At 42.5% G+C, this 14,591-nt stretch overlaps 1 protein-coding gene across 2 annotated transcripts in view; it reads left to right on the forward strand.

The window, feature by feature from the left end:
* The window catches only part of ACSS3 (acyl-CoA synthetase short chain family member 3), a 69,600-nt gene that overhangs the window by 41,688 nt on the left and 13,321 nt on the right, over positions 1-14,591 (forward strand). For both annotated transcript variants that reach the window (XM_081926588.1, XM_081926589.1), the window contains one exon: positions 10,056-10,119. In XM_081926588.1, coding sequence (XP_081782714.1) covers positions 10,056-10,119 — 64 coding nt within the window. The remainder of the gene's footprint in view (positions 1-10,055; positions 10,120-14,591) is intronic.

Here is a 14,591-nt window from a genome sequence, read left to right on the forward strand (position 1 = left end):
TTTAAAGCAGCATAGATGACACAAGGCAAATGCCAGAGTCATGATAGCTAGCTGCAGAAGGCTGGATGAAGCAAGTGGGGGTTTTGATACCACTGATCAGCCAAATGCTCAACTCACAGTAGCCTGTGATACTGCCATGATTCAGAATGAAGCAGATCGGCGGGGTGCTAGCTGCATCAACAAGGGGGAGACTTCACAGTCGTCATCCCGCAGTGCAGTGGAACCACCAGATGGCGCCAAAGCTTTGAAGGCAGTGAAATGCTACTCGTGTGGACGTCTAGGCCATATGAAGAGGGAATGCAAATATCCCAGGGCCAAGACAGAGCAGCGCAGCGAAAGCTCATCGCGTGGAAAAGGCCAAGGCAAAGGCAAAGGTCCGGTGTCCAGGACAACGCAGCACAAGGCAATGGTCTCACGCTACGCTCCAAAGGTTGCAGAGGTTGCAGAGGTCCAGAAGATGTCTAGATCTTTCTTCGTTGTTGATTCAGCGGCAACGCATCACATGTGCAACGATAAGCGACTGTTCGTGTCTTTTACACCGCAGGAAGGTGCAGTTCACCAGGCGGATGACCACACAATTCCCAGTAAAGGCTACGGAACTGTTGTTCTTCACAGTTTGGACTTATCGATATAGGATGTTCTTTATGTGCCGGATGCGAAACATAATCTGCTCAGCGTTGGACAGCTGGTTGAGAAGAAGATTGACGTTTCCTTTAAGAACAATAGATGCATCATCACCAAGAAAAATGATTATCAATTGTATGCTGAATTTGTTGATCGTTTGTTTGTTTTGTATTATGATGATGTTGTGCAGGATGACACTTGTTGCATTGCAGGTTCTAACAAAAGTTTGCATGCAGAATGTATTCACGATTTTCATCGAAAATTTGGTCATTTGCATTTTGAGGCAGTATCTAAAATGCCTGCCTTGGTTGAAGGTATGACTATTAAACCCTGCAGGTACCACATGAAGTGCAAGGCATGCGCAGCAAACAAGGTGAAAATGGCTGCGAAAGGTAAGGTGTCTAGTAGGCAAGCTACAGAACCATACCAAATTATTCATGCTGATTTGGTTGGACCACTAGCGCCCTCTTTGGGTGGAAACAGGTACTTCATGGTTCTTGTCCCATTAAACTTTAATTAGTTTAATGTAAATGCCCAGTGCACTTCCTTCTTTAAAAGTCTCACCACGGCAGAGGATTTCGCGCAGCAGCTAAGAAGGGCAGGAGAGGCAGCATCTTCCCAAAAATGAGTCCTGGAGCATGCGGTTTGTAAATCAAAAAAAAGGTTTATTTACAAAACACCAAAAAAAAACAATCCTGGCGACGAACCACACATCTCAGCAAAACACACACCCAAAAGGGAGAAGGGGGAGAACAAACAAACAGGGGGACTATTTATACAGACTCATGTTCCTGGAAGCCTAATGACCTCCAGCTGCTCAGTGATTAGAGCGTTTCTGCTACTCTTTTAACCCTTTGATAGCAACACCCCCTCTCGCTCGTAACACTGAGCTGTACCAACCTTAATACAAATTTAAACCTGAACAGAAACATTTATGAGATTGCGGACTCAAAGCTTTTGTAAAACCGTCTGCGAGATTTTCTTGGCTTGGACAATACTTTAGTTCAATTAAACCTTGTTTTACACTATGGCATACATTTTGATAACGGATATCCAAGTGTTTTGTGTGCGCCTTGAATTGACCTAATTTAGCTAGTTTAATACAAGGTTGATTGTCTTCCCACACTCTGATAGGTAGGGAACATTCTCCAAACAATTCTTGTACCAGTTGCTTATAAAATTCCAGTTCTCTACATATATCTGATAACGCATTGAACTCAGATTCAGTTGAACTTAAAGCTATAAGTGATTGCTTTCTTGATCTCCAACCAATTAGTGCATTTCCAAATTTTATCGCCATTCCTGACACTGATTTTCTATCTGGTCCAGCATCTGCCCAACTGCTGTCGGCCCAACATTCAAGTTGTGTGCTGCCCTCTGCTGATAGTTTTAAGCGAAAGCTTTTGGTAGTTTGGAGATACCTTAAAACTCTTTTTACTCCTTGCCAAGCATGCATTGATGGTTTTTCAGCTTGTCTACACAGCATGTTGACAGCATATGTTATATCGGGCCGAGTCCACTGTGCAATGTGGAGTAGACTGCCTATCGCTAACTGGTAAACCCCGGGATTACAGAACTCTGCCTTTTGCTCAGTTTGAGCATCCTTTGTGTAACTTAACTCCATTGGGGTTTTAACACCAGCACAGTTGTTCATTTTAAACCTTTCCAGCAACTGCTGGATTTTAGCTTCTTGGCTAAGCCGATAGTTACCATTTTCATCTTGCTGAATTTTAACTCCTAGATAAACAGATACATTGCCTAGTGATTTTATCTGAAACCTTTCTCCAAGCTTTGTGGCAAATTGTTGTGCAAGTTTATCATCCTTTCCACTGTATAATAAATCGTCAACAAATATCAAAACTGCTTCTTGTTCACATCCCGAGCCTTTTAGATAAAGACACGCATCTGCTGCGCTCTTTCTGAACCCCATGCTCTCTAGAGCATCGTTTAAGCAGGAATTCCAATTACGGGCGGACTGTTTCAACCCATAAATGGATTTGTGTAGGCGCCAGACCTGGTTTGGCTTGTCTCCTTCAAAACCTGGTGGTGGTGTCATATAGACTTCCTCCTGTAAGTCTGCATTTAAATAAGCCACATTGACATCAAAATGAAACAGCTTATTTCCCTTCTTAGCTGAAGAGGCTAGAAGCATTCTTAATGACTCCGATCTTGAAGTAGGGGCATAGATTTGAGAATAGTGAACACCTTTGCGCTGCGAAAACCCTTTTGCAACTAGTCGGGCTTTATATTGCAACTCTTCAGTAGTTGTGGGCTTTAAACGATATACCCATCGACAACCTACAGCTTGTTGCCCTTTCGGAAGCTCTGTACTTGTAAACACACCGAGAGACTTCATTGAAGCCATCTCTTTTTCCATTGCTTCCTGCCACTTTACGGCTTCTGAGCTTGGAAGCTGTTGTACTTCCATATAGCTTTCTGGCTCACACTGTGCCATATTTACGTATACACTTGTCACCTTAAACCGCTCTGGCGGCTTGCCCTTCGTGGCGCGTTTTGACCTGCGCAATTGCTCCTCTTGTGCCCCCTCTGACCGTTGGCTGTCAGAATCTGTCTCAGACTTTATGTCTGGACGCGCCCCTAGGGATAAAGACCTCCGTTTAGATACCTCCCTTGGGCTTGGTGTTGCAGGTGACCTGCTTTGCTTTTGCTGTCTGCTAGGCCTACTGACTGGCGAAATTGGAGCACTCCTAGATTCTGGCTTTTCTACCTTAGGAGAAGAACCTCGTGCCTGATCAGAATCTGCATCTGAACCGTGTGCACCATCCCCTTCTGGCTCATCACTCTCTGGACTTTCTTTCTCAGCATGAATGCCTAAATCATCTCTCAAAATGTCAGGGTTAGCGTGTAAGTGAGTCCATCCGGACTGCTCACAAAAAACAGCGCTCCTACTGAGGACCACTCTTGTAGTATCCCCACCTGGGTCCACAAACCTCCAAGATTTGGCATGTGGTTCGTACCCGCAAAAGATGAGTTTCCTAGCCCTTGGACTTCCCTTTTTCCTTAACGCTTTTGGGATAAGTACATAGGCTTGAGATCCAAACACCCGAAAGTAATTAACTTTGGGCTTCTTCCCATATAAAGCAAAATAAGGCGTAGTATCAATTACCGAATTATATACTCGGTTCAGAATATGAGTAGCCGCCTGCCAGGCTTCCGCCCAGTAACTCTGAGGAAGTTTAGCATCAAACAACATAGAGTTTGCCAACTCTTGCAGAACCCTATTTTTACGTTCGGCCACGCCTCCTTCTTGGGGGGAATAAGGTGTAGACAGACGATGCTTAATTCCCTTTTTCTTAAAGAAATTCTGCAACACAGACCCGGTAAATTCTGACCCTCTGTCTGTCTGAAAAGCAAGTACTCTAGTACCGAATTCAAGTTCTACCGCATGAACCCAATTTTTAACTGTTTCTGCAGTATCTGTTTTTGTTTTGAGAGGAAAAAACCATGTAACCTTTGTTTCGTCATCCGAGAGACACAGTGCATACTTTGAACCTCCCATGCTACCAACAGGCATTGGGCCACATAGGTCCATATGCACAAGTTGGAATACTTTGTCAGATTTCCTATCTGAACTGGGATAGCTGCATCTATGAACCTTCGCACTTTTGCATGCAGTACAATCCAAATACTTAGTACATTTGTTCAATTTGCACCCTTCTGATAATTCAGGTTGCCTTTTAACATACTGAAAATTAATATGCCCTAAACGGCGGTGCCATAAATGAACACAAGAATTATGGGTAGGCGTGTTCACACAACCAGCATGAACCTGTTCAACTTCATCTGGACTTGTCTCAAAATAATATAACCCATTTCTGCATTCCACCTGCAAAAGAGATACGTTATTCTTTGAAATAGTGCAAACCCCATTTTCAAACACAGTTTTAAACCCATTTCTATCAAGTTCTGACACAGACAAAATACACCCCTTCAGTCCCTTTAGCACGTAGGCATCAATTTCTGTTTGCAAACAATTCAAGAACACTGTGCCTACAGTCTCCAAGGAACGTTTAGTTGAATCTGCCATTGTCACAACTTTAGGGGTTAGCAAATGTCTGCAATTCTGCAAACGTACACTAGATGGCGCCACCAGGTGGTGAGATGCACCACTGTCGATCAACCAGCGTAGATTGCTGCCTTGGCCACGCCCTTGCATCAACGCCATTGCTGAAGCCATGTGCTGTGTGCTGTGGGAGTAGCCACGACCTCCTCCTCTTCTTCGACGTCCCCTGGAACTCCTTGTCTGGTAACTAGGGGTAACGGCCTTGTTGCTGTCTTGACCAGGTTCACGTGTGCAATTCCTGATTAGGTGGGAAGGGGAACTACAGCGAAAACAGTGTCTAGCTGCAAAAGCATTTACTGTGTGCTCAAACTCAGCATCAACACTCTTAGGCACAGCATAACTCCCCTTTAAAGACAAACCTCTTTCTCTTTGCCTTTTATCCTGTTCATCCGCAAGCCGAGAAGAAATGTATTCAAGGGTTAATTCAGTTGAAGGCATAGCTTCCAAAGTTAGAGCTAGAGTCTCATAGCTTTTATCAAGAGAAGACAACAATATGTATGACTGCTGCTCCATAGAGAAAGGAATGCCCAGCTGCCTTAGTTGATTAAAGGCAGACACCATTTTGGCAATATGTTCTTTCACACACGCTCCCGGTTGGAGACGTAAATCAAACAAACATCTTGTAGCATGGATCTTGGCCCCCGCAGTGTTTCTGGAATTTAACCGCTGCAGAACCGTCCAGACCTCATGCGTGTTCTTTAACTCAGAAACATAAGGCATTTGCTCTGGTCCCACTGCCAAAACTAGTAGACCTTGGGCTTTCCTGTCGCGTTTCTGTGAAGCTGCTGCTGCTGCTTTGGCTTCTGCAGACGCGTCTGCAGCTGCCTGTAAAGGCGGTGCTTCAGTACAGCTCCACAACTCTTTTGCTTGCAACCAAACCCTTACTCTAGCCTTCCAATCTTGCCAATTTTTCCCATTGAGTCGCGTAAACGGGACAGTAAAACTTTCCTGGGACTCTGCCATCCTCCCTGGGGCTTAGGAACGATACTCACACACCTGTAGACCGTCTCCCAGCTGCTGAGGTGGCTCCTTGAGGAATCAGACGTCTTCCAGCGAGTACAAACTGCGCAGTGCCTCTTTAAAACTTTTCTAGGCACGTTGCAGGACTCAAGCTGCTTTGGAGGCTTTCGTTGTCGGCAACCGCTTCTGTCTTCACTCCAGTCCTTGCATAAATCACTCTGAACTGCTCTCCTTATCTCCTTCTTGACGTACAAACATCCATAACCTGTCCCATTAAACTTTAATTAGTTTAATGTAAATGCCCAGTGCACTTCCTTCTTTAAAAGTCTCACCACGGCAGAGGATTTCGCGCAGCAGCTAAGAAGGGCAGGAGAGGCAGCATCTTCCCAAAAAGGAGTCCTGGAGCATGCGGTTTGTAAATCAAAAAAAAGGTTTATTTACAAAACACCAAAAAAAACAATCCTGGCGACGAACCACACATCTCAGCAAAACACACACCCAAAAGGGAGAAGGGGGAGAACAAACAAACAGGGGGACTATTTATACAGACTCATGTTCCTGGAAGCCTAATGACCTCCAGCTGCTCAGTGATTAGAGCGTTTCTGCTACTCTTTTAACCCTTTGATAGCAACAGTTCTCATTGATGCATTTTCCAGATATATTTATGTGTACAATCTCAAGCAGAAATCAGAGGCTTTTCCTAGGTTCAAGGAATTCTGTGCTTGGTTGGACAATGTGCATGGTAAGAAGATAAAGACTCTTTTCTCTGACCGCGCGGGAGAATTCACTTCTCAGCAGTTTGAAGCTTTTCTGGCTGAGAAAGGAATTCAACACGATTTGTCTAGTCCTCGCTCGCCATGGCAGAATGGACTTGCGGAACGAGCAAATCAAACATTGCTTCAAGGGTTAAAGACCTTGCTGCATGATGCAAATCTTCCAGAGAGTTATTGGGCCGAAGCTCTCTCATGTTTCACTTACAGTTATAATCGCAGGTTATCTTCAGCGATTGGTTGTACCCCCTATGAGAAGATGTTTGGCAAGAAGCCATACATCAAACACATGAAAATTTTTGGTTCGGACATGTGGGTTCACTCACCACAAAACTCCAAGTTAGACAAGCGTGGATTGCATGGTATCTTTCTAGGTTATCAGAAAGGGTCTTACAGAATAATGATGACTGACTCAAAGGAAATTAAGCTCACAAGAAGTGTTGAGTACAATGCCAAGTGGGGGGAGAATGTGGGAATTTTCCAATGTTATCCTGATGACAGTGATGAGACTGAGGATAGTCAAAAGCAACCACAACAACCCACACCCACTGATGAAGGTTCTGATTCTGAGTCTGAAACTGAATCGGATGATTCAGAGGATTTCAAGAGTGCGAAAGCCTCTATGCGACCCTCTGAAAGCTCTGATCAAGAATTGGAGGAACCATTGTTCACAATAGGTCACTTTTCTCCTAAGAAGGAAGAGGAGAGTGTTGAAGACTTAAGGCTAATTCGTAGGTCACAGAGAGCCACAAAAGGCAGACCTCCAAAGAGATTTGCTGATGAGTTTGCTAAGATAGCAGTAACAGCTGTTAAAAGCTCCAAGAAGGTTTTTGAACCTTCAAGTTTCCAAGAAATCCGGGATTTGGATTCAAAGGAAGCTGAGCCATGGTTAAATGCCATGAAGGCTGAGCTTGATTCCTTGGAAAGGAACAAAACATGGGAACTTGTTCCAGTAGTTCCAGGAATGAAATTGCTTGGAAGCAAATGGGTCTTCAAAGCGAAGACTGATCAAAATGGCAAGATAGTCAGACACAAAGCCAGATTGGTAGCCAGAGGTTTTGCTCAGGTACCAGGTGAAGACTATCACGAGACCTACTCACCCTCAGTGAGGTATGAGAGCATTAGGCTTATGCTCAAGCTAGCTGCAGAGGAAAATCTACACATTAGTCACCATGATGTGAATACAGCTTTTCTGTACGGATCTCTAAATGAATCTCTTTATATGCTTCCACCTGATGGCGTACAGGTAAAACAGGGATTTGTTTGTGCTCTGAAGAAGTCCCTTTATGGTCTCAAACAAAGTGCACGGTGTTGGCACTCAAAGCTCACTGAAGTATTGTTTTCTCTAGGTTTTAAGCAAGGGAAATCTGATCCATGTGTATTTGTCAAAGAGGAGGGGCAAAAGAAACTGTATTGTTTGTTTTATGTTGATGATCTTTTATTCTTTTGGAAAGATGTCACAATGTACAATAACGCCCTAGCTCAACTGAAAGAGCACTTTGACATGAAAGATCTTGGTGAGGTAAACAACTACCTATCTCTGGAAATAGAGAGAGATCAAGATGGTAACATTCTAGTACACCAGTCACGGAAAATTGCTGATGTGTTAAGCAAACTAAACCTGATGGATGCTAACCCTGTGGACACACCGATGATAACAGGTTATCAGGTAGATGACACTGAAGAAGCATTTTCTGACACTACACTGTACAGAAGTGTGCTAGGCAAGCTAAACTTCATTGCCAGATGTTCAAGACCAGACATTGCTGTTAGCTGTAATTTGCTAAGCAGACAAGTCAACAATCCTACTGTTAAGGATTGGAAAGCTCTGAAACGCATAGCGCGGTATTTGAAAGGCACTATGCATTACAGACTGAGATTTAACAATCAGAAGTCTGGTGGTCTTGAGATATTTGCAGATGCAAGTTTTGGAAGTGACACTACAGACAGGAAAAGTACGTCTGGAGTTTGCTATAAGTACAATCAGGGTCTATTTGATTGGTCATGCAAGAAGCAAACAACAGTTAGCTTAAGTACTTGTGAAGCTGAACTGAATGCACTGTCTTATTTACTTAAAGATTGTGAATGGTTGTTACAATTGTGCAAAGACATGAAAATTCCTGTCAAATGTCCAATCCAGGTTTACCAGGACAACAAAGCATGTTTGGCTTTGCTGAATTCTGAAGGTTGTAAGCAAAGCACGAAGCACTTGCAATTGAAGTTGCAACATGCTAGGGAACGTATTCAGAAGGGACTCGTAACGGTGTCCTATATGCCAGGTAATGAAATTCCTGCTGATGTATTGTCCAAGATTGTATCAAGGGATCAACACTGTACCTATGTGCAGAAGTTGGGTTTGTACTGATATTGTACGAACACGCTGCCCAGAGATGTTCACAGAAAGGGGGAGGATGTTGGTTTCTGCTTTCTTCTCTGTGCAGCGAAGTGCTTGTCACGAGACAGGTTGTTTACATTCCACAGAGTCTGTACTGTTGGGTTTCTCACGGGAACGGGAGACTGGATGTGACGTACACTGGTTTCCTGTTTTTCACTGTTCTTTGCAGTTTCAGTTTGTGATTCTCTCCGTGCTTCAGAGGAGAGATGACGCTTTCTCTGCTCCGGCAGAGGGAAGATGTTTTTCTGTAACTTACCAGCTTTGAACTGTAAATAAAGTAGTATAGAGCATGTTGGCACGTGCTTTTCATCATTCCGCTGTGCACTGGACACTGCTTATCTCCAACAAGTATTACAGGGTTGCAGGCTGAGATAACTTTAAGATCAATTTCACTTGCCTGAGAATTGCTCAGTTAATTGGAAAGGAAAGAGTTGACTTTGTTTTGTAAAACAAAGAAATAGGGCAGGATAGATGAAGGTTGAAAAAGTGCAATGTTTTCTTGCCCTTTATTGGCAGAAGAACCAATAATTATGAGGTGGAAACAAGATCAGAATTAGTGCATTAAGTCAAGAATGAATGTGGGACATGTACACTCCTTTTCCACTCACACACTGGGTTCAGCGCTTCTAGTTAACTTTAAACCACAGTTTCCCATTACATTCAAACTAATAAATAAGGTTTTGCTCTACAGCAGATAGGAATGAAGTGAAAAGTGGGGGAAGTGACTGTTGTGGGCTGAGACAGGAAGTGCAGTGGCTGTAAATACATACCCTCTGGGCTCTATTTGACCTTTAAAGACAGATGAAATTAGGTGAAAACTGGCACTTTTTGTAAATTGCCATCTATAACCTCCAAGTGCTCTTTAAACTGCATCAGCTCCTGTGTAGTTGTCTGTGCTTGTTGCTGTGCCTTGCATCTTAAACCACTCTAAAATAAGGTATCTCTTGCCCTCTGATAAAGGTAATTTACATTCCAGCTTTGTCCAGCCTTCCTCTGAGTTGAATCTGTAAATTAAAACTAATTTTTTTCAGTCTGATCTGCAAAAACAAGAGCCCCAAGATAGCCTAATTGGGCACTGCAAATGTTTTGTAATTGCTTTCCTCAAGTTGTGTTTTCCATAGCAATTAAGCTCGAAGCCTTCCTCTGTCTTGAACACTAGTAAAGAGGGGAGGGGAGGAAAAAAATATATTTTTGTGAATCCTTTTGTCTTTTTTTCTTGCAGTGATGATTCTGGATGATGACAAGCAAGCTGTAAAAGCGAAGACTTTAGGAAATATTGTGGTGAAGTAAGCAGCCCACAACCTTTCAAGGGATTAATGCTGTAAAGTAGACAGAAGGAGTGAGCCAAAACACTGTGATATAATTGAATATTGAATGAATATACTTACTGATACTGACCACAAATATTACCCCTTTAGCCAGTAACATCTACCTCTCTAGAGTTAAAACAATTTTTTTTGACATACGAACTTCCCTCTCTTTTGCTCAATTAGGGGCTCTTTGCAGAGGCTGCTTGCTGCTTCATTGATCTGTTTCAGCTTCTGTAACAGTACCATTGGAGAATACTTGAAAGCCAATCCTCATTCCATGTGGGAGCTTAATTGGAATTGCAAGAAAAGGTCCAGGCTTTGAAAGATGCCATTGCAGAGAGGGAGAACTGGTTTTGTAAAGGCCAATTCCAGCTAGTTCAAATTATGAGTGTTGGGTGTGGTGGTTCCTTCCTCTCTGCTTCTGAGAACTGTACCATCTTTCTCATTGTTATGGCTGGTTGGCTTCATATAGAGAACATAATCCACCGCCTAGCACAGGAGGTCCTCTGTGTATTTCTGGGGCACAGCCTGTGCTCTTGGTTGTCTTCTCCAGTACAGACCTGGGAATCTGGCAGGTTGCTGTCTTTATGAAGTTCCACTTGTTAAGCCCCCTTCATGCATTGATCATGATTAATTGCAAACTTGGCTGCACCAGTGGCACTAACTACTCTGATGTTGCATGGCTTCCTTAACCCTGCCTGCAGTTTCAGATGTTGAGCAAGAGGCACCTATGCTCATAGACCTCCACATGTATAGGTTTCTACAGATGGAGCCTAGTTAACACAGGGTTCTTGGGAAACCTAGACATGTAGAGGCTTGCATGCATACACTTCCTCTGCTCAGACACTCATGCTTAAAGCATGAATGTCAGGACGGGTGGGGTGGAAGCTGCATGGCATTGGAACAAGGCTCTTGCTCCTTTCAACTTCTGGTGTCATGTCAAAACATTTAACTTTCCCAGGCCTTTTAAATGGCTATGCTTGTTCTGCACTATAATTTCACAATTCTATTGCTGCCTCTCATTGTTTTTAATTCATTATGAATGTTGATTTTTGCTGTATTTGCTGGTGTGAACTGTTTTATTTATTGCCCCAGAAACCATTGGGAGGAAGGGCAGTCTAGAAATGAATAAATGAATAGACTCATATAGTCCCACACACATTTACCTGGGAGTAAGTCTCATTTAACTCAGGCTTATTGCACAGTATTGTTCTGTCTGTGCTTCAGGGACTCTGGCATGTTCTCTCATTGAGAGTGTCAAATTTCCCCCCACACAATCTGGTGAGAAGGAACAAAATTTTCTTGTCTTTAAGGTGCTACTGGAAGGAATTTTTTTGTTTTGACTATGGCAGACCAACACGGCTACCTATCTGTAACTAAAAAAATTTCTTATGAGTGAAAAATTCACCTAGACTACCAATTCTGACATTGTTTTTCCTCATGTCCTCCAATTACTTTCACAATGCACACTCCTAATGGAGACAGAATTTATGTAGGAACCAACCCATTATTTTTCTGTTGTGGTTCTTTCATATTAGCCTATGATTCTATTATTTTGCATCTCCAACCTGGTAGGTTCATGAAAGAATAATATCTTGCATAGCATCTTTACACAATGTGAACTGTGTTTCTCATCTCCTTTTCTGCTTTCCTACCTGTTTTTCAGTTTCCACTGCTTCTCCTTAGGAGCTCACTAAGCTTCTGCTACCATGGTACGTGCTATCTGCATTTTTTGCCTGATTTGCTGGTAATACTTGAGGGGACTATCCTTTTGCTCAGCTGATTATCACTGTTTTAGCTTCAGCTTTTCCTATTTTCTGCATTTCTGTTGCTAATTGACAGCAAAGCACATGTTTAACTAATGCTCGGAGGCATTATTGCTTTTAAAGGAGTTGTCTGGACAATGTTGGATCACAAATGCAACATCTGTGGCTGCTTTACATCTTATCTTTTTTGACACATGTGCCAATCGAGGCATGCAAATGGAAGCACCTGTGGCTGTTATCGAAACACAGTGCTTGCATTTGCACTTAATGTTAAGCCAGACTTCCAGACAGAATGAATGAATGATCCAACTTCGCTCATCCCCTAGTGCAAACAGGATAAACAAACCAGCAATAAACCAGAGCTTCAAATTGGTACCAGTAATGCCTTGTTAGGGATTCAGAAACCATAACCCATGGCTTAGATGTAATGGGAAGCCAAGGTTTCCTAGTTGGCTATGTCACTTATGCCAGTAGAGCAGCAAAGCAGCATGCTCATTCCTAAGAACCCGCAATAAGCCATTCTGGTTTATTGTTTTATGCCAATATGGGCACTAGGCTCTTACTGTTGATGAGTAAATTCATCACAGCACTGTACTTTGCAGTGAAGGGGAAGGTGCTTGCTCCCACATCAAAGTTTAAATATATATATAACTTGAATACTTGTTGGTTTTCCCCACAGGAGAAGGTGGAATGTAAAGGCAAGTCTCTCTGTGTTTAAGTGTGCATGCAAAACATTTTTGCACCTTTTCAGTTGCTTGTCAAACATAGCTGGCAATGTTTGTATGCATTAATTTTTTGTTATCATTAAGGCCTACACAGTGTGTTTAACAAAGTGACTGGCATGCTGCCCATTGCTTAAATATTAGATAAATCTAAGGTACTCCCCCACCCAATAAAGCCCCCCAGTTTGGTACGATACTTTAAAAAAAATGTAATCAAACCCTAGTGTTTCAAAGGGAGGCTAATTCCAATAAAGTTATCCTGAGACGGTTTTTTTTTTTGTTTTGCAGTTGTACAAAACACGTATGTTTTTTTTTAAAAAAAACTTGCATGTTCAGTGCGTCAGTAGTTAGAGGAGCACACTGGTTTAATAGTTCTAAGGAATAATGCTTTTCCGTAATTCTCCATATTGACAGACAGGGAGCAACTTTAGTATAGTGTGTGTTAGAATGTAAAACTACTATCCAAAGCTTTAAAATGCTGGGCTAACTTTGGAATTAATCTCTAGGTTTTTGTGGGGTTTTTCTTTTCTTTTATACTAATAAATGCTGAGTGTAAGCTTGGCCTTTCAGGCAGTTGATTTTCTGATGATTTCAGGAAAGGTCTTAATCTTAAAGTGTCATGTTGCCTTCTTTGCAGCATAGCAGGCACCACACTTTCTGCACACATTGTCTCATTCCTGCTACAAGCTAACATTCATGTCACACCAAACAAACCAATTAGTGTCTATAGTGCCGCAGGAATTTTGACTTTGAGAAACCTCAAGAAGCACTTTGTAAATATGGATGGAGGAAAAAAATCAGGGTTTGTGGGGTGTGTGTAATGACACATTCTTCTAAGACTTAACTATTGCTAAGTTTTAGCACAAGTGGTGTGCTAAATACAAAATGTCCTTACAAACTTTTGCATTTTCAGTTATGTATGCATATCTATTCTTGTTACACTTGATGTGACCCTGTTGCAAATCACCAGATGGAATTAATTTAACACCTTTTTTATTTCTGCTCTATTGCACGTCAGCTTTTTAAAATTTTTATTTTTGGAATTCATACGGGTGAAAGTCTGTGTGTGCCGAGAGGTGATGGTCTCTCTTACTTAATGGCTAAGCTGAAAGGAGCAGAATAAAACCAAACAAAAAAGCCCCAGGGGAATCGTTAATGGCTCTGTCAATGAGAATTGTCCTTCCTCTCTGTCACAAGGACTTTTTAGACAGTTAAATAAATCAACGGTGCAACTATGTTACCGGTTATGAATTACTGTCCTGTTGGTACCCTGAATGCATACAAGGTAACTTCTGTTTCCTGAAGGTTTCATTTAATACAGATGCATCTTGACATGAGATTAGAAGTTAGGCAACATTTTATTCTCAACTCTGTTGGAACTGACCATTGAGCCTGCTTCAACAGGAATTAGAACCCAAGGTTCAGTTCAGCCAAGGTACCTCTTATCCATGGGTAGGCAAACTAAGGCCTAGGGGCCAGATTTGGCCCAATCGCCTTCTAAATTCGGCCCGCAGATGGTCGAGGAATCAGTGTGTTTTTACATGAGTAGAATGTGTCCTTTTATTTAAAATGCATCTCTGGGTTATTTGTGGGGCATAGGAATACGTTCATCCCCCCCAAAAAATATAGTCTGCCCCCCCACAAGGTCTGAGGGATAGTGGACTGGCCCCCTGCTGAAAAAGTTTGCTGACCCCTGCTCTTATCCTTCAGTATTGTGCAAAGCACTTGAAACATTTAACCACCTTTGGAAGCAGTCTTCTCCCCACTGCTCCAGGAACACAAAACAAAGGTTGTGGGTAATGGTACCGTAGTGAGCTAAGGGATTTTGTGATGACGGAACCTGTGGCTGTAGAGGCCTGAAACGGTTATGATATCATAGAGCTTTTCACAAGCATTCTAACTTGTCAGCGATGAAAGCTATTTGCAGAGTGCTAACAGTCTCCTATGAAAGACTGTAAAA

Source organism: Podarcis melisellensis, assembly GCF_964234715.1.
Source record: "Podarcis melisellensis genome assembly, chromosome: 10".
Classification (NCBI taxonomy): domain Eukaryota; kingdom Metazoa; phylum Chordata; class Lepidosauria; order Squamata; family Lacertidae; genus Podarcis; species Podarcis melisellensis.